The following is a 21,001-nucleotide window of genomic DNA, read 5'->3' on the forward strand; positions in this document are numbered from 1 at the left end:
GAGTACTCCTAAATTAACATTTGACCTCTTACTGTAGCGCTTACTTTTTACACCAATCACAAACCAATACTCAAGAACTTGAAATAAACCACAGGTACACCTTGAAACACAGCCACACCCTACAACCACAGCCACAGCTTGAAACACAGCCTCAGCCACAGACACAACAGACACACATTGAAACACAGCCTCAGCCACAACCACATCTTGAAACACAGCCTCGGCCACAGACACAACAGACACACATTGAAACACAGCCACAGCTTGAAACACAGCCTCAGCCACAGACACAGCAGACACACATTGAAACACAGCCACAGCTTGAAACACAGCCTCAGCCACAGACACACGTTGAAACACAGCCACAACCACAGCCACAGCAACAGCCACAGCAACAGCCACAGCTCCAGTCGCAGCCATAGTCTGTCTCACAGTCCTAGAACCACATTATTTTCCCTAATGCCTTGCCCTCCCTGCAATGCTAAAGCCCTAAACGAAGCAAGTCTAGATTTCCCCAGGAATCTCCCAACTCACTGGGGCCCCAAACCCAAGAAGACATCCGAAACTCCAACCGAACATGTCATGATCCACATCAGACTGATAGTTATATCCCAAACTCTCTTTTCATATGCGCTCACGTTAACCAACCCTAACCCTAACTAAACCTTCCAAGAAACATTCTGAAAAACGATACCTGAACGTCTGATACATGGCCCGAACCCTCACCGTGCCCCAGACCTCAGCCTCGCACAAACTGCACACAAGCCCGTTCAAATAAAACCTCCTCCGCCCCCCTCTCCCCCCAGCATCTTTCCACGCTACTGTACCTGTAGGGGTTGATGTGTGTCTGATAGATGTCGTAAACGATGATCGACGACACCGCCATCACCTCCCCTGACCCCGTCGACATCAAGGCCATCGTCAGCATCGTTAACACCATGACTCCACCTGCATAGCCTAGCGCCGTCTCCGCAATAAACGGCGTCACCAGACCTACAACAACGGACAGGGTTAGATCCAGAATGACGGACGACACAGTATTGAATGGAATCTCGAGAAGGGGAATAAAAGCTGTAATAATTCAAAGCACTTGAAGGAGATTTATCCTTTTTTTCCTCCCAGAGTGATAAGGGTTATGGCCCGAAAGCTTTAAATTGTGTTGAACCAAACGATCCTTTTATGGTATTACATGTCTATTCCAGCTAAATGCAAGATTTCCTCGACTGTTTTTAGAATAGTTCCTCATAATTCATAAGAAGGGTTACAGAATCGTTTGATTTTAGTGATGCATTGTAAAAATTAAAATAGCAATTATTGCAGGTGCTAGAACCAAAAGGAAGCATGAATCTGTTAACTTTATTACATATTTAACACACAACTTTACCTAAAAGGAGATATAATGGGTATAAACTTCTCGAATTGGAAAGCAATATGTTGAAAAGCGTTCGTGTTTCCATACAGCACGACATCTTAACTCTTTTCGTAAAGCCCTGGTGTCATCACAGATCTATAACAAGATATAACTGTCACAGTAGTGTTGCCCTTTAATGCTCGATGGAATCTGTTCCGGTGACCATTCTTTGCCGTCGACGTTCCATGCATACGTTAACCATGAGGTGTCAGTGGTTTCGAGAAACAGAAAAATGTTTAAAATGTTTCTTTTCTTTGTCGTTTAACGCCGCACTCAGCAATATTCCAGCTCTATGGCGATGGTCTGTAAATAGACGTGTCTGGACCAGACAATGCAGTGATCAACGTCATGAGCATCGATCTACGCAATAGGGATACGATGACATGTGTCAACCAAGTCATTGAGCCTGACAACGCGATCCCGTTAGTCACCTCTTACGACAAGCATGGGTTGCTGAAGACCAATTCACAGGTAAAGGTACATGTATATTGAATATCACTACTATTGTTTCTATACATGGTTTAACACTGGAGTTATTACATATGCAATACCACCATGGACATACATTGTTGATATTTTTTCACGGGTTGATGCTGTTACTGATATTTTCAAGAAAACGACCCTGTTCAGGAATACTGCGTACCTGCATCAATGACTGAGGTGGGTAGGGCAAATGATGAGTTTGATGAGCTGAGAGCGAGGTAAGCGAGTCCAGTGCTTGTTCCTATAGAAGACGGGATGGCGAACCAGATGTACGTTGCAGCAAAGAAGCCCAGCACGCCTTGCGCTGGTTTGGCAGCAATACGACTTTGCCAAGACGCCTGGTCACAAAAGGTCAAGGATGACGTCGCAAACACGCCCTGGATGCCCCAGATGATAGCCCCTTCTGACCAGAAAGTTAGGTAACTCCTGCCCTCGTTGCCTGCAGGCCCTTCTTGACACGACACCTGTTTAAATATGGCGTCCATGCTACCAAGGAGTTTTGTGTCGCCCGGATTCTCAAGGTAGAAGATGTTCATGATGAAGACAACAAGGATGACGAAGACGAGCACGGCATTGAAGTAGGAGACGTAGAATGTCGTTCCAAGGCCACCCACGAATGAGTAGCTACCAAACAGGGTTGCCATGAGTAGAACACAAAATTCGGGAGAGGCGTTACTTATCATTGACTGTAAGGTGGCGATACCTGCCACCAGCAGGCAGATCATCACCACGAAGTTTGTCAGTAGGGCAAAGAAACAATACACAATGTGGGCTCGTTTCCCGAACCGAGCGTAGATAATCTGAAAGCATAATATGGAACAATCAATAATTATATTGATCTTAAGGCGCGGTCACTCTTACGTTCATCATGAACGTTGTTCTACCGGACCGTAGTGATTAACGTAGTAAACCGTAGTTTGATCGTAGTGCCATGTTACCACGGTGTACCATGGTCAACACAACGGTACAGTAGGGTCAATTACGGTCTGCTAGGGAGAACTAGGGTCAACCACGTTCAAACTACGGTAACAGTAGAGTCTTGGCATTCAAGCCAACCGTGGAGATATTTTGAACATGTTGAATTTTTTTGGGTCTAACCACAGTCAAATCATGGTTTTGCTGAAGTTCAAAGTATGGTCATAACTACGGTTATCCACGTTGAACTACGCTTAAATACGTCTAACTACGTTTTACTAAGGTCAAATACGAGGTCTGCTACGGTCTACTACGTCCATCCCCCACTACGGTCAGATACGTGCGTGTCCGTAAGATGCGACCGCCGCTTAAAGACGATAAACTTCGTTTATAACGAACACGCTTCTTTCGAAGCTTATTGTACATTAGGGGAGCGGTGGGGTAGCCTAATGGTTAAAGCGTTCGCTCGTCGCGCTGAAGACCTGGGTTCGATTCCCCACATGAGTACAATGTGTGAAGCCAATTTCTGGTGTCTCCCGCCGTGATATTGCTGGAATATTGCTAAAAGCGGCGTAAAACTAACCCCACTCACTTATTGCACATTTCGTTAAGTATTTGAGTCTACGGAACTGACAGTCAGATCAACGTCTATAAAGATCATTGAAGAGTAAAGTAAACTACGTTTATAATGAACACGCTTACAACGAACTGACGAATATAACGAACGATTATTGTATCGATCCCGGCCGGCCACTTATAGTACAATGTCATTTTTAGTCGAAATACCTGTAACGAATTCGAAATATTGCTATGACGAAGTAAAATTACTGGTTCCTTTCAGTTCGTTACAACCACAGTTTACTCGGTGCTTTATCGCCATCTTATGATAATTTTCCTGATGTCAAAATTGTAAAAGTATTATTATTATGAATATTCCTTCACAAAGACGTTTCGCTGTATATGTATGCGGGTATTGTATGTAACTGTAGTTTACCTGTAGGAATGTTTTCGCTCCTGGAGCTCTTGTCTTGAAGTGGACGGAGAGTACGGGAAACAGGATCATGTTGGTGACCGCACCCACGGAATACCAGAAGGTGCCAGCAATACCATTCTGTAAATACGATCGTGTTCTTATAATGACTCAAAGATCACATTGATCATGGAACATTAGTTACAGTTACAAGCTATCATTCATTCGTGTATTGTATGAGATAGCAATATACGTGTGTCAACTATGCGATAAGTTGCAGTAGGTACATAAATGGTTATGTCTAAGGCACTGTAATGATTTAAGGTACCTCTCTGGACCCGAGTTGCATCCCTTTGGCGTGTCAGAATCCAGTGATCGTGTTTTCGAATGCCACATCGTGCTGATGATGAAGGTCTAGCAAATCTCAGTACTGGTGGATTCATACAAGTCTTGGATGGACATCACTTAGTGTTCTTCTTCCACAGTTAGTTAAGAAATCGCACCGTATGCCTGTCATTAAAGCTGTTTGTTTCTTTGTTTGTTGTAAAATGTCGCACTCAGCAACATTCCAGCTATTTGGCGGTCTGTAAACAATCGAATCTGGGCCAGACAATCCAGTGATCAACATCATGAGCATCCATCTATGGGGTACGATGACATGCATCAACCAAGTCATCGAGTCTGACCACCCGATGCCGTTCGTCGCCTCTTACGACAAACATGGTTTGCTGAAGACACGGACACAGTAGCTGGTATTACGGGTGCAGCGTTAAACAACAAACAAACAAACAAACTAAGGTGCCTGACAAGCATACACGTGTTCCCCAACGACCTACCTTGATGGCGACGGTGGTGCTCTGTAACAAGTCCCCCCGGCCACAGAAGCTGCGATGCTACGGTGACAGCAGTCAAACTTGTGCTGACTTTCCCACCGGCATCGAACGTCGTGTCCAGGTTATCGGCGTCGTGGAAGACGTACTTTCTGATGGCGTTGTAGAGGAGAGCCAGGAGGATGGAGAACCCCCCGAACCCCAGTAGCAGCAGCAGTGCAGCCTCGTGTTTGGCCATGATGGTGGTCAGAGACCTGAAGGATGAGTGAGTGAGTGAGTGAGTGAGTTTAGCTTTATTCCAGCTCTGTGGCGACGGTCTGTAAACTCTCGAGTCTGACCAGACAATCCAGTGATCAACAGCATGAGCATCGATCTGCGCAATTGGGATACGATGACATGTGTCAACCAAGTCAGCGAGCCTGACCACCCGATCCCGTTAGTCGCCTCTTACGACAAGCATGGGTTGGTGAAGACCAATTCTAATCCAATCTTCACAGGGGGGGCAAAGATGAGGGAATTAGGTTTTACACAGTAGTCAGTAAATGTGATGGTGAGCGAGTATTATTTTACGTCGTTTTAGCAGTATTACAGCAATATCACGGCTGGGGACACCAGAAATGGATTTCACACAATGTACCCATGTGGGGATTCGAACTCGGGTCTTCAGTGTGACGAGCAAACACTTTCACCATTAGGCTACCCAACACAGTATTCAGTATGCCAGCTTGATGAGAAAGGAAGTCTCCAAGTGGAAGGACGTTTTGCATCTGTATTAGGGTAAAATCATCGATACATTGTCAGCTTGCTAATTTCTTTGGTCATGTGGACGACTTTCAGAAAGTTCGTGGTTCGAATCCAATCAAGGGCCCAGAAGTTGTATGAATTTGTTTGCTTGTCTTGGACGTTCACCAGTTTAGTTTCGTTTCTGGAAATTGGGCGTATGAGAGGTAGTTCCTTGTATTAAACCAAGCTGTCAAAGAAATGCTACGGATTACAAGATAGCGTTGTTTTAATGGATACCCGTCTAGGAAGCATAGCGTCATATGACAACCAACATTACAAGGTGACGTCCAACGTGGTTATACGTAGGATGGGCAACATACTGACAAGGGGTCACCCTTACACCACTGCTTCCAGTATAGACTTAACAGAGCTACAGATAACGTTTTGGGTCATTGAGTTATGTACTCACTTGTGTTCATCTCAAGTGGGTATCCTAATCTTTCTTTGAGTAACCACGTCGTCATATGAGCGAAATATTCTCAAGCACGACGTTAAACCCAATTTCACCTCACCTCACCTCTTTGAGTAACCAAATAAATTGTTACTCACCTCACTCAAACTCAATTGAGTATTTTGCCATTTTCCATTGAATTTGAAAATATAGTGAAGTTTAAAAGTTAATTTTTGTTATTTATATTTGATCTGTAATATGAGAAACGATAAGAAAGACTGCAAGTTGTCAAGTTCATGTCCTGAAACAGAACCTCTCAGTATACTTCAGTTATTTTATCTATCCACCGGTACGCAAGCTGAGATTTGACATTTTTGTGTGTACGCATGTAAGATCACATTTATTGAGTATTTACAAAAATTCATGGCTTCATGTACTTGTACGCAATAGACTGAATAGAAATTGAGTTTTCACATAAATGTTTTGCGTAATTTACGCAGATACGCAGCTTATCTGTACCTCTGGACTTAAGCTTTATATAGGATTGATTGTATGGAGGTCCAAGTCCGTACTTTGCGGGTGCCGTTGTTGTACAAAACGATCTTAGCGCCAAGATGACCATAACTCCCATACTGTTACCATAGATTTAAAACATCTGTAGTAAAGGTTTCGTATAACGGTACCCAGGTCTACTACGTGCAATATTTGACAGGTGACGAAGAATATATTTCTGACATGCATATATACCTATCTGGATAATTGGCTCTGAATTATGGAGATGTGAATTTCAAGCTCTCATATTGCGTACTATGTATTTTCAAATAATCATTGGTTATGAGAAGTGAGATGTTTTTTAATCAGTTTTAGTTATATTCCAGCAACACCAGAGGAACACTAGACACGGACCTTTTACATTGTACATAAACTCTTAAAAGCATATCCTGACTTTGAAACTATTACAGTTAGTTCAATTTATTCTCATTGATAAAAGCTGTAATTTAGCACGGTGATAATCACATATTCTGTGGATATAACTGCATACTGATTGTCTTGTCACATAACATGCACGTCCACGAGGGGGCGCTCCGATCAGTTCATCGTGTAACACTCTGTGGTGTTATCACTGCTCTACACATCCGTGCCACAGATTGAATAATGGATATATCTTATTTCTGTCCTCTGGAACTCTTTTTCCCTCCCGCAAAGCGTTGGCCAGTTGTGGAAGTGTCTGTGGCGTATGTTGGCGTTGATACACGTCCATCCAGTGCATCTCACAGATGTTCTATCCGGTTCTGATCCGGAGTCCTGGCCGGCCATTGCAAAAAATGGACGTTATGAAGGAAATCAACGGTGACACGATGTGTGGTAAATCGTTGTCATGTTGAAATATCCCATTCTGTGGTTTGATAATCGAAAGAAGGTGACAGTGAGTTATTTGATCGATGTACCAATCTGCCGTCAGGTTCCCCTGCACACCACCAAGTCACATCTCCTTGTGTAGGGTATGGCTCCCCACACCATCAGTCTTCCGCTATCGGTGTCTGTCGACAGCCGAACAATGGGGTGCAAAACGTTCATTTCAACGTCGGTTACACGCTCATCCATCTTGGTGTTGAAGTAATAGTGATTCATCAGTGAACCAGTCCATGCCTGTACGGTGTTGTTCCATCGCTAACGAAGCAATCGTCTGAATACCCGAACTCCAGGATTTAAATCCAACCTGTAAGTTTCCTGACTGTTTGTTCAGGCGTGGTGGACGGGCTGTTGCGAGCTTTGAAAGGTGCCGGGATCCAGCCCACCTGTGACCGGGTGTAAAAACCACGGAATCAACTTTGTGTGCAGATTCTTTCAGTGTTGTCACAACCCCTAAAGTACAGTACACAACTCTGTGCGCTTAAAAGAACCCACGAGTCCGTTGGTAAATGACCAGATGGTGGCCACATGAATACGTGCAAACACCAAGTTGCGGGTACAGCAATGTGCAGTAAATTTGGTCAAAGTACTGTGACTATGTGTCCCAGTCCACCCAGCTGTGAATAGGTACGTCGTCACGATGAGAAAGACACAATAACAACTTGGTGCAGCCTAATGGCTGCAAGAGTTGTATGATCCCCAGGGAGTTGAGATTGAAAATACAATGATCGAGGGAAAACAAAGCGCATTTGAGCAGCTGAGATGGCTATTGGCGCTATACAGATATTAGTATGTTCCGATACCCTCCTCAAAACAGGCCACTTGGTGCCACTGGTTTGTCGATGAATTACATGAAAGACAGGAATGTAGGATCTGGTGCAGGGGCGGTGGCTTTTGGTCAGCCACTTCTCCAACGACCTTGAGTTGAGTTGAGGCGGGTATACTGACACCTCTTGTGTAGGTTGAAATGGGGTGCAACTGCAGACTGGGGCGCTCACGCCTCAAGACGACCTATGGCGATGTTGTGATTGTCAAACTATGACAATACAAGTTGACGAACATGGAACTAACATCGTTCAATCAAAATTATTTCATTTGTATAAAAACTTTCACTGATATACCAAATCAACATTTTCATGATCTCCTAAGGGTATCTCTTCTTAGTATTATTTTTCTCTTTTTTCAAAGAGTGTATGTGAGAATCTCACCCGGACCTTCGGTGTGACGAACGGATTCTGAACCAATCTTCTAATCCCTCGCCCCTCACAAAAAATAGAACAAAGGGGAGACGGAACTGATAGTACGACAAGTATAGCCTATGTACCTATACATCTTGTAGATTGGAACAATGAATTATTTGATGACAAAGTAACCGAAAGTGTTTTATTGGTAGCTTCACACTAATGTTCGAAATATTGAACCGCAGTAAGCTAAGAAAAATTTAAATCAGAAATAAAAATATCTCACCCGTTGGTCGTGTTAGTAGAGTTCGCCAACGAACCACACGTCATGTCGTCTTGTCCCATGACGAGATTGACAGCGCACAACACGATGACGAAAACACAGGAAATCATGACGTCATATGCCTACGTCTTCCTGGAACTAGAAATGGACAAATACTGTGAAAATCATGAAAGTTTAAAAGTGTTCACAACATGCGAGGAATATGATCCCGGTCCAACAACATGATTAATACATGTTTACATAAACACGCCGATAACAGAAGTAAAGCAGCCGCAGTGGAAATAAGCATGACGAAAGTGACAGGATTAATAATGTGATGGGCAAAGCCGGATAATGCATCTATTTGTCTTCCTACCTCATTACAGAAATTACAACTGTTCCATGAAGTACATCCACGCCAGAGTATGCATATCGAAATGCCATCAGTTACTCCACATGCAGTTGTTTATTTGGAGAGGTGGAATACATGTAGATTAAATGATTTTTGCATTTCACGAAACATAACACACCGTAAACAAACCGGAGACAGCGTGCATATCCCAAGGTCATAGAGCTGTGTGGGTCGAGTGAGAGGCATGTTGCCCATCTATTTCAATGGTGTAGCCTAATTTTTAGTTATCTGTGTTATATTTAGGTTTGTGATAATCAAATCCGTGTGTAATTCAGCTATTTGTAAAACGAAGACGATAAAGTAGCCATATATCTCTTGCATGTGTTCCTTTTTCAAAGAATAACGTCAACAAATTTAGACGAATCCGTTTTCGTTTTAGCGTGATATCTCATATCTCATTCCAAAGTAATCTGGACGTGCATGTACGCGTCCATTACGTACTTCTAACCTCAACAAAATCAACACAGATTTCGATAACAGCAGCATGCACGGTCAAAATACGTGTGTTAGCTCTGCAGAAAATATATACACTGTGATTATGTGAGCGCCGAAACGCCTTTATGGAACATATTTATACAAAACCTACCTTTTTCAAAAACGGAGGCGGAATGGAACGGAAACCTGATAAATCTCTGTTACGCACATACTGCAGATAGTCCTTGAACAGACTAACAGTGCATCGCTTCACAGTGTCGGACTCTAGTATCAGTGATTACGCTACCAGTCTTAGCGGTACATCGTCTCCGCTAAGGCCGACGTCATTTATGCTAAATCTGGGTCGAAGTTCAAAAGAAACTTTATTATCGCAAGTGAAATTCCATTCTTTCCCTTCCAATGTGGAATTCACTTACAGCGAAACATTCGTGCTGAAACCCAAGACGCCAGGGAAGCAATCTCCACCTGAGGCGCCCCTTCACGCCGTCATTGCTACAGAAAACGCTTCAATAAAAAACAAGGCAGCATGCAAATAAAATAACAAAGGCACGGGCGGGTTAGTTCCAAGTAGCATTTCTGATAGGTTTTGTGGGAAATATGAGGGAGCGTGTGGGTGTTCCTGGCTGACCGAATTTCTGTCCCTTACCCTCTCGGTCCCGTCTGTGTAAGAGTACCTTTACTAGGGTAATATCAGAGTGGCGTCAACGCCACCTGCTCGCCTGCTGCAATAGACGTCAGAGAGTGTGAATCTGGCAATCACGGAACAGCTTACATTCACAGGCCACTGTGCTTATTTCACTGCCAACGTAACAACTCTAAAGTGTGTGAGTTTGCTTTAACGCCGCTTTCAGCAATATTCCAGCAATATCATGGCGGGGGACATCAGAAATGGGCTTCACACATTGTACCCATGTGGAGAATCGAACCCGGGACTTCAGCATGACGAGCGAACGCTTTAACCACTAGGCTACCCCACCGCCCCGTAACAACTCTAGAGTGAGTGAGTTTGGTTTAACGCCGCTTTTAGCAATATTCCAGCAATCTCACGGCGGGGGGACACCAGAAATAAGATTCACACATCGAACCCGGGTCTTCGGCGTGACAAACGAAGAGTTTAAACACTACGCTACCTCACAGCCCCAACAACTCTAGATGCAGTGGCGTATTGATATTGCAGTCACTATAAACCGGGCAGTCCAACATCCCACCGCATGGAGATATAACATCATGGCCGACGTTTGTGGAGAGTGAGTTTAGTTTTAAGCCGCTTTCAGCAATATTCCAGCAGTTTCACGGCGGGAAACACCAGAAATGGGCTTCACACATTGTACCCATGTGGGGAATCGAATCCGGGTCTTCGGCGTGACGAGCGAACACTTTAACCACTAAGCTACCTCACCGCCCCACGTTTGTGAAGAATGCTTAACCTGTGTTTAATAGCAAAAAACAATATATGATTTGTTTGGTGTTGCACTCAACAATATTCCTTCAATGTGACGGTGATCTGTAAACAATCACGTCTGGATCAGACCATTTCTGGTGTCCCCTGCCGTGATGTTGCTGGAATGTTGCCAAAAGCGGCGTAAAACCAAACTCAGTCAGTCAGTCTGGATCAGACAAACCAGTGGTGGACATCATGACCGTCGATCTACGTAACTGGGGTACGATGACATGCATCAACCAAGTCAGCAAGCCTGACCACCCGATCCTCTTAGTCGTCATTTATGACAAGGGCAGTCTTCTTCCGGCAACAGTCCGGTTAGGTTGCCACTAAATTTAGTTTGTGCCATGTTCACAAAAACAGTTTGAACAATGAGTCCTGCCCTTGCTGAATGACGTTCTGTCTGAGGTGAGGTGAGGTGAAATTGGGTTTAACGTCGTGTTTGAGAATATTTCGCTCATATGACGACGTGCATGCGTGTGTATGTGTATGTGCGGCTGCTTGTACTAGCCCAGACTTAAACCGGTTTTATAATGCTAGCCCACTGAGATATCATGCCGCAGAGAAGCATGAATACCCGATTCAGACACATTATACTGACTCCGAGCCGACCAGTTCTTGTTGTACCCATTAATGCCGAGCGCCAGGCAGGGACCAACAAGTACCATATTTTAACGTCTTTTGGTATGACGGGGTCGGGGATCGAACCCGCGACCTTCCGCATTCCGGGCGGACGCTCTAACCTCTACAACAAGGAGGCGGTCCGTTCTGTCTGAACGAGAGGAGCCGAGGGAATCATACACACATGAGTGAGTGAGTGAGTTTAGTTTTACCCCGCAACCAGCAATATTCCAGCGATATGGCGGCCGTCTGTAAGTAATCGAGTCTGGACCAGACAATCCAGTGATCAACAGCATGAGCATCGATCTGCGCAATGGGGAAACGAATTTTTAAAATTGTCTAAGCATTTTATTTAAAATTCATTGCATGAAATATGTGTAATTAATTACTTTATATATTTATAATTACATACGCACGTGTGTATATACAACGTAGACGGTGACGAAATGGGCGCATTAAGACAAAGGTGTACTCGTCTTCCATAAACTGTTATAGTAAACCTTACACACTTATCGATTAGGATTTTGTTATATACTGTTTCAGTCATCAATACATTGAAAGAGCATCTAAATCTGGTTTGTGCACTGCTGATGTTGATACAAGCGCCAGTGATTTGAGAATCAGACATGGTTTCCGTGGGGAATCGCCCGCATAAAGGTGAGTGAGTTTAGTTTTACGCCGCACTCAGCAATATTCCAGCTATATGACGGGTGTCTGTAACACAGTCGAGTCTGGACCAGGCAATCCAGTGATCAACATCATGAGCATCGATCTGCGCAATTGGGATACGATGAAATGTGTCAACGAAGTCAACGAGCCTGACCACCCGATCCCGTTAGTCACCTCTTACGACAAGCATGGGTTACTGAAGATCAATATTCTATCCTGCACCTTCACGGGTATCATATATACATGAAATAATGATGATTTATGTAAAGATACATCATCGCAAAAATGTTGAAAATCCTGCATAACACGTAAACATAAACTTGATAAATGTACAAAAGACGACGTTAAATTCATCCACTCACATAATACACAATAGAAGTGCATTTCATTAAATCAATTACATTGTATTGCCACAACCATGACCCTGACCCAAAGGATTTAAAATAAAACGTGCTTGTCATTTTCTTCATTTTTTAAAAGACAAAAAAAAGAAGGAAATCTCTGATTGAGAAACCAGTTGACACGCGTGTGCGTGAATGTGGCTTTATGCGGCTTTTACAAATTATTCCACCCATGGCGAGCCTTACCAAAATAGGCTTCACATCTTGTACCCATATTGTGAATCAAAACTTGGTCTATCGTGTCATGAGCGAACGCTTTAACCTCGGGGCTTAATACGCGATTACACAAATGACGATACTCAAAATGTTAACCAACCATTTAACATTGTTGTGATGTCATGCACTTCTCGTGCGGGGGTGAGGGTGCATGCTTCTTAATTTAAAGCCCTGTATCAGTCATAGGTTAGTTAGACCCGGAGAAGATAAGCAAACAGATTTCTTATCTCAAGCGACCTTCACGATCTAAGGTCAGGAGATAAACGTGAAAATGAATCCGAATGAGATGCACCACCGTGTTAAAGTAACGGTCGTTGGCGTCACACCTGATTCAGGCTAATTACATCGAGTCAGACAAGGTCGGTGACATATGTCAGTTGTGGCAGGCTGCTGGTGATTCGTATGGGCCTGAGTTAGTTAGTTTTAGCAATATTTATATTCCAGCAATATCACGGCTAGGGACACCAGAAATGGGCGTCACCCAGTGTACCCATGTAAGCAATCGAACAGCATGACGAGAGAATTCTTAAAAAGTATTAGGCTACCCCACTGCCATGGTGATTCGTATGGAATTATTTGATTTGTTATGTCGGTATGCCACTTGATTGACTGACTGATAGCTCATGATATCAGTCACTGGATTGTCTGGTCCAGACTCATTTTTTCCCGACGGCCGTTATCTACGCAGGTGCCGCTGTACAAACAACGTTAGCGCTGAGACTATCGTAAGTCTGTGTTAATGTATGTGAGTTACGGTCACCTTAACAATAAGATCTCTTCGTACGCTGGAAAATTGCTGAGTGATACGTAAATACATACATACGCTGTACACGTTAATCAAATATATCGATCAAGGGTTTTCTCACTGTTATAACGTAAGAGAAACAGAGTTACGCATCGCGTTAGTGTTTGTAGAGTCGGTTGTACTAGTCCGATGTAATAAGTGTTTTATAGACAAAGGGCATATTAACATGAATACTCTCATATAGTCATAGTGTACTGACCCCTTCCTTGTTAATGCAGAGCGCCTGGCAGGGCATTAACAAATACCATCTTTTCACGTCTTCCGTGACCTTCCTCACACACTCTGTCTACCCAACCATAAGGGTCTAATTCTTATTCATATAGAAAAATATTGATACATAAGGCCTGAAGTATATCGCCATCTTCTTATTATGGACCTTGACTCACTAGTGCACATGGTTATCTATCGAATGAGGTCGAGTTTGAACGACTTGTCGAGTTTGTTTTACGTCGAACGGATTTCTCACGCGTAAGCTGTGTCTGGAAGGTAAACATCCTCGACGTCAGCCACTTAGGGGATACATAAGGTAATAACAAATGTGTTATTATTGAATCATGGTAACTCTGAACAACCAGTTGTGACGCCTACATGATTGAGCCGCCCGTGCCTCCTGAATAGGTTTGTCAATATGAGACCGATCATATACGATGGGTTTTTTTTAAGTACATTATATAGTGTATGTACGTATAAGTCTAAAAAGATATGGTTGCCTGTTGACGAAAGCCTCAGACAGTCGCCATATAGAGTTGAGTCCCTTTACCAGGCTAGGATCCAAGATTCGGCCATGTTGTTGGTTTGTCTGCAGCGCACTTATGGTATAAATGGTAAAAGACAAAAAGACAGCGTTCTTGATGCCGGGATTTTCTCTAACATTTATAGTGACACGTGGTAATGCAACAGAAATATTTCAGTGTAGACACAAGTCCCTCACCATTATGTTAAACGCTTCTATTGTTTTTACTAGAATATATAGCAGGTGAGCGTGTTTACGACTGGTTAAGTGTTTAACTGCCTTGACCCATCGCATTGTTTACAATGCTATTTACCCTGTGATAACACATATTTACTGTGTACATAATCTACTGTTAATCAAAACACATGGTTGACGGTTGGGTTTGTAAGAGTGATTCAAGGTGCGGTAAGAGATCTGTATTTCCTGACAAGTAGTGAATAAATATTGTTTGACGCCGCAGTAAGCTATATCACAGCTACATTCGTGATAGTCAGGTTCATAGCGTAAGCATCTGAATCTCATTTAGTCGACTAACAATAATATTGCACCGGAATTCGTGAGGGTTTAAAACGGATCAGGAACGGCTCAACTGGGCTGGTTGGTTGGTTGGTTGGTTGTTTAACGCTGCACTCAGCAATATTCTAGCTACATGTATATGGCGGCGGTCTGTAATTAATTGAGTCTGGACCATACAATCCAGTGATCAACATTATGAGCATCGTTCCATGCAACTGAGATACGATGACATGTGTCAACCAAGTCAGCGAGTCTGACCACCCGATCCCGTTAGTCGCCTGTTATGACATGCATGGGTTATTGAAGACCAATTATAACCTGATTCTTCTCGGGTTGCTCAACTGGGCGTCTTTGCAATGTGATTCAAATCCTTCATCATTGTTAATAGAGCATTAAGAGCTCCAGTGAGTGAGTGAGTATGGTTTTGCGCCGCTTTTAGTAATATTTCATCAATATCACGGCGGGGGACACCAGGAATGGGCTTCATACATTGTACCCATGTGGGGAATCGAACCCGTCTTCAACTTGACGAGCGGACGCTTTAACCATGAGGCTACGATCCACCCCTCCAGATTGGGGAATATCACCCATTTTTCACTCAAATACACTGGTGATACTAATATACCATAGTGAGTCAGGCGCGTAGCAAGCCAATCTTTTCGTGTAAGACCGATAGGTTGCAAAGCTTTATATTTAGATAGTATTGATGGCTTGCCCAACCTTTTTAGCAACAATCATGTGTAAGCCCAGGCTTTTTTTATAATGGTAACTACGCCCATGTGAGTTTGAGAGTTTTAGCAATATTCCAGCAATATCACGGCTGGGGACACCAGAAATGGGCTTCACACATCGTACCCATGTGGGGAATCGAACCCCGGTCTTTGGCCTGACGACAGAACGCTTTAGCCATTGGCCTACCCCACCGCTCCCTTCTATACAAAAAACAGATTCATCAGCCATACAGGGTTATTACAGTCGATAGCAGCACAAACAAACACACGTTTAAAACAATTTGCGTTTATTAACTGAAGTTGTATTTGGGATAATTCACTTAATATACTCATGGATATCCAAACGCATAAGTCTTGGCAAACACATGACTGTACTCAAAGTGTTCCCTTTATCCTTTACCAGGTTTCTTCACAAGGTATGTGTTGCACTGTGAGTGAAATTCTGGAAATAAATAAAGGAACACTTGTACTTTCATGTGTTCCCTCAGTCATTTCCATGAGTATATAAATATTCCTAAACAATTTACCCCATTTTTTACGTCAAATGCGAACATGGTGAGACGCAAGTCTATCCGTATGCTCCACCGTGTGCTTGTGCGTTCGTGAGTGTGCACTGCTGTGTGTTTCAGGGGCGGATGCAGCTTTTTGAGAAAGGAGGGGGGTGCACATTATTGAGAAAGGGGTGGGGTGCACACTTCATTTTCACCCGAGTTTCGATGGACACTGAACAAACTTTCAGGACAAAACGGGGAGTGCACGACCCTGCAACCCAACCCCCAACACCTTAACCCCCAACCCAACCCAACCCCTCGCTAGATCCGCATATGTGTTTAAGGGGCCTGTAAGTCTCGCGAGGGCTACTTCCGGTACAAGCAGGTTAAAAGGATCCTGGCTCCCTTTGCGCGCGCCAAGTTGCGTTATGCGAGACGGGGCCCAGCTTTCTTCAGGTACCAGATTTCCGGTGACAAGTGTGTATTCAAGAAAACCAGTTCTGGTTCCAAATTGCGCGCCCGCTAAATAATACGTTACTAGACCGAACCAAGTGTTCAACCATGCTTGGCCGTCACAGAAGTTTACAGTCGTAATAATAGGCTAATTTGTGTATGGTTAGATCGGAAATTTGGAAAGTTTTGCCCACACAAGTCTTATACCTGTTCATTTCAGGGATTATCGGTTCCTTACTGTCAACCGGCAACCATGAGACAGACCATTCGAAAAGGTATGAAACGTTGTTTGTCACCGGAAGTATTAAACAACATAAGGTCTCGCGAAGTGCCGTGACCTACTTACGGGCCTTATAAGCTGGAAGGTTATGACCAACTGTGGAAGAGCGGAAGGGTACCGCACAGAACCTCGCTAATCAGTCCAACCGAGTTAATCACACCTCGTCGCAACACGACCGGAACACGTAAAACGGATCGCTAACCTATGCAACGTAATTAATCTTCCTTATAAGGAAAAATTATTTGAACAGGACTGTTAATTTACATGTCATTCACCTCAATAAGAAAATTGAGACAGATGCTAACTAAATAAAGAAATTTGATTGGTTCAAACATAAGGTACAAATTTGTGAGTGGAATTCGAAAGTGAACGTAACATTTCTGGCGTAGGTCAAGTGATCCAATGGGTTTTTTGATTATTGGGGAGCCTCAAAAGCCACGTACGGCGATTCAGTGTTGAATGGTGTAAGTGAAGACTTTGCTGCCAATGCCTTCTTGTGCCATATGCTGCCAATGCCTTCTTGTCCTATATGCTGCCAATGCCTTCTTGTGCTATATGCTGCCAATGCCTTCTTGTGCTATATGCTGCCAATGCCTTCTTGTGCTATATGCTGCCGATGCCTTCTTGTGCTATATGCTGCCGATGCCTTCTTGTGCCATATGCTGCCAATGCCTTCTTGTGCCATATGCTGCCGATCCATATGCTGCCAATGCCTTCTTGTGCTATATGCTGCCGATGCCTTCTTGTGCTATATGCTGCCAATGCCTTCTTGTGCTATATGCTGCCAATGCCTTCTTGTGCTATATGCTGCCAATGCCTTCTTGTGCTATATGCTGCCAATGCCTTCTTGTGCTATATGCTGCCAATGCCTTCTTGTGCTATATGCTGCCAATGCCTTCTTGTGCTATATGCTGCCAATGCCTTCTTGTGCTATATGCTGCCAATGCCTTCTTGTGCCATATGCTGCCAATGCCTTCTTGTGCTATATGCTGCCAATGCCTTCTTGTGCTATATGCTGCCAATGCCTTCTTGTGCTATATGCTGCCATTGTCCTAAATCTCTTCTTTGCGCCACCAGTGATGGTTTGGCTGATTTAGTAAGTGTTTAACGCCGCTCTCAGTAATATTCCAGCTATATGACAGCAGTCAGTAAATAATCAAGTGAGTGAGTGAGTTCAGTTTTACGCCGCTTTTAACAATTTTCCAGCTATATCACGGCGGGGGACACCAGAAATGGGCTTCACACATTGTACCCATGTGGGGAATCGAACCCGGGTCTTCGGCGTGACGAACGAACGCTTTAACCACTAGGCTACCCCACCGCCCTAATAATCAAGTCTTGGCAAGTGATTCATATCATGAGCACAGATCTACTCAATGCGAGCCTGACCACCCGATCCCGTTTGTCGCCTCTTACCACAAGCATGGTTTGCTAAAGACCTATTCTAACCCGAATCTTCATGGGTGCGAGAAGTCATGGTTACACAGTCTCGATGTGCAAGTGCAAGTGTTGGCCACAGATGCTGGTTTGAATCTCCATGAGTACAACAGGCGAAGCCCATAATTAGTGACAAAACACGCTAAATGGCTGGAATAGTGTTGGAAAGGGTTTCAATATCGAGTTGAACACCCCGTAAACCTCCAACTCATCCCTGAAAACTATTTCCATAAGGTGCTTTGTTCAGAATTTCAGACACTTCAATCACTTATTTGTCTGGTCAAGAGTCGTATATTTACAGGCGTCATTTGTGTTAGTTTCATTCGTGTTGACTTTAGCGTTACGCAACATTCATTCATTCCTTTTAGGAACCCGTAAAATCCGGGTTAGCATTGATCTTCAGCAAACCCATGCTTGTCCTTAGAGGCGACTAACGGGATCGGGTGGTCAGGCTAGCTGACTTGATTGACACATGCCATCGTATCCCAGTTCCGTAAAACGATGCTCATGCTGCTGATCACTGGATTGTCTGATCCTGACTCGATTATTTACAGACCGCAGCCATATAGCTGGAATATAAACTCATTCACTCAGTCAGTCCTCTTAGGCATGTCAGAAGCCTACGATCGATGTTTGGAATCCCAGTTTTGGCCTCTGAGGACTCAGATTTGTCAGTACCATTCCAGTGCCCATGGACTTCAAGATAGTGGTGACCGTCTTATACCAGCATGCCTTCTCCTTGTATCCTGATGCCAGCACGCTGTGATGCAACTGATATATGCAGTTCAAACAACCATAAACCCCAACTCACTGACTCAATCTTCTTTAACATCAACACTCAACGCAAAACGAAATTGTATATGCATCTAATTTGAAACCAGGTACTTAAAGGAAAAGCATGTTGACACGAATGTTAAACAACTATGTACCACTTGAAGCCTTACTGTCACAAATAGAAAGTGACATTTTGGCAACCAGACTTGGCACGTATAAATAGAAGATAAAATCTATCAGGAAACGTATACCATTTTCACGTAATTATCAAGAAACATATGCGACGTCTGGTTTTTCATGCATTTCTCTAGAGGAGGTTGCGTAACAGCGGCTACGTATTCGCGGCATTCCTTGCAGATCGCTGCCAAAACGCTTAGCATGCAACGGTCAATGGCATCGTCGCTATGACGTTTTCCAGATGACGAGAATATCTTGCGTTCACTCGAAAATGTTATGCATTATTGACTTGCTAAATATACGAGTGAAACACGCGATATGACAGAGAGGTAAATGTGGATCCCAGTCAGTTCTTCAGCCCCTAACCACCTGAGTTCCTTTGTTGTGAGAGTGAAATAACTGTTCCGGTTACCTATGGTTGCTGCAGTCGGATCCACTCGGGTCATTCCGTTACCTACACGATAACTTGCATAACTCGGTCCCGAATGTGAGCGAGCTTTGTTTAACGGCACCTTTAACGGGAAATCCCAAAGTGGAAAAAGAAGCCAAATATTTCATTCTTATAAACTAGATCACTTCTATTCCATTTCTTTTACTTTTGTGAAACCAAGGGACATTTTTGCTTCCAGATTACGCTCGTAAAGTATTACCCAAACAACCCGGGTTCGATTCCCAACATGGGTACAATGTGTGAAGCCCATTTCTGGTGTCCCCCGCCGTGATATTGCTGGAATATTGCTAAAACGGCGTAAAACCAAACTCATTCACTCACTCACTCACTAAAATAAGTTCCCGACGTTTAACATATCCACTAACTTCGACAAGAATCGATAGCCACCATGAGAAACCCAAGAGTCATGTTAAATACGACCTGTTCGACCTGCTGGAATCAGGTGATGCATCTCAGACACGTTAATCTCAGCGGTTTATCTCTTGACATTGGATCGTGAAGATGACGTCAGAACAGAAGACTCACTGACGGTCTTCTTGTAACCTGTTACTGATACGACGGGTATTCACTGTGTGCATCGTTCACTATACAAGGTCGGTAAGATTGGGAGACGTCAACCAGGATCAGAGTAGTGTGTGAGAGGGAGAGGTTGCGTGCGTGCGTGTGTGTGTGTGTGCGTGCGTGTGCGTGTAAAACACTCACATTCGGAACTGTCTCGTGGAGAATCCACCAATGTGGCTTATGGTCACTTTGAACAGTTTTACATTGGTTACAATACGCCTGTTTAGCTTAATGATGTCGGGTAGTAAGAACACTGACCATGCTGAGGGCGTTTACCACTTTGGTAAACCCACAAGCATAAATCATGTGCCGACAGGGCAGGGTTCAAACACCTGTCCGGGATTTTGTGTCCGAATGCAAAAACCCATAGGCATGTGTATTAAACTTCAATTTTATCTAATGGTTTTAAATACCCATTAAACATCCACCTGGTGCTTGTCACCAGTGGGTTTTATTGACTCTATGAGTGTGTGTGTTTAATCGGGGCTAACATGATTCGATTTCCAAATGGATATTCGATGGAGATGTATTTCATATTTTAATTGAAATCATAATTATCAATCATAATTGAGTTTCTGACCGTAACTTTGCAATCTTTCGCTGACTGTTACAGCCTTGTTACGTTATGATCCGGTTTTGCCAAAAAAACACTAAATCATATTTTGTAATTCAATCTTAGTCATACATCGTGCCAAAGAATATCGAGACGATATACAATGACGATACCATTAGCAATATATAAATTGGTGGTTTGGAAA

At 43.5% G+C, this 21,001-nt stretch overlaps 1 protein-coding gene and 1 long non-coding RNA gene across 5 annotated transcripts in view; one reads left to right on the plus strand and one right to left on the minus strand.

Annotated features, from left to right (window-relative positions):
• LOC124283788 overlaps positions 1–21,001 on the minus strand; it is a 46,859-nt gene that overhangs the window by 10,323 nt on the left and 15,535 nt on the right. For 2 of the 4 annotated variants that reach the window (XM_046719814.1, XM_046719811.1), the window contains exons 2-6: positions 8,664–8,798; positions 4,616–4,863; positions 3,804–3,920; positions 2,055–2,694; positions 828–993 (exon numbers count right to left, since the gene is read on the minus strand). In XM_046719814.1, coding sequence (XP_046575770.1) covers positions 828–993; positions 2,055–2,694; positions 3,804–3,872 — 875 coding nt within the window. In that variant the 5' untranslated portion in view covers positions 3,873–3,920; positions 4,616–4,863; positions 8,664–8,798. Of the gene's footprint in view, positions 1–827; positions 994–2,054; positions 2,695–3,803; positions 3,921–4,615; positions 4,864–8,663; positions 8,799–9,015; positions 9,122–9,637; positions 9,760–21,001 lie in introns of those variants that run through there. The other 2 variants (XM_046719812.1, XM_046719813.1) reach the window with 2 other exon arrangements.
• On the plus strand, positions 2,385–15,820 carry LOC124283789. Its single transcript, XR_006900404.1, has 3 exons — positions 2,385–2,395; positions 5,522–5,525; positions 15,722–15,820. It is a non-coding gene; the product is annotated as an uncharacterized LOC124283789 (long non-coding RNA).

The sequence above is a fragment of the Haliotis rubra genome, unplaced genomic scaffold (assembly GCF_003918875.1).
Source record: "Haliotis rubra isolate DU_JTF1 unplaced genomic scaffold, ASM391887v1 Scf321, whole genome shotgun sequence".
NCBI lineage: Eukaryota > Metazoa > Mollusca > Gastropoda > Lepetellida > Haliotidae > Haliotis > Haliotis rubra.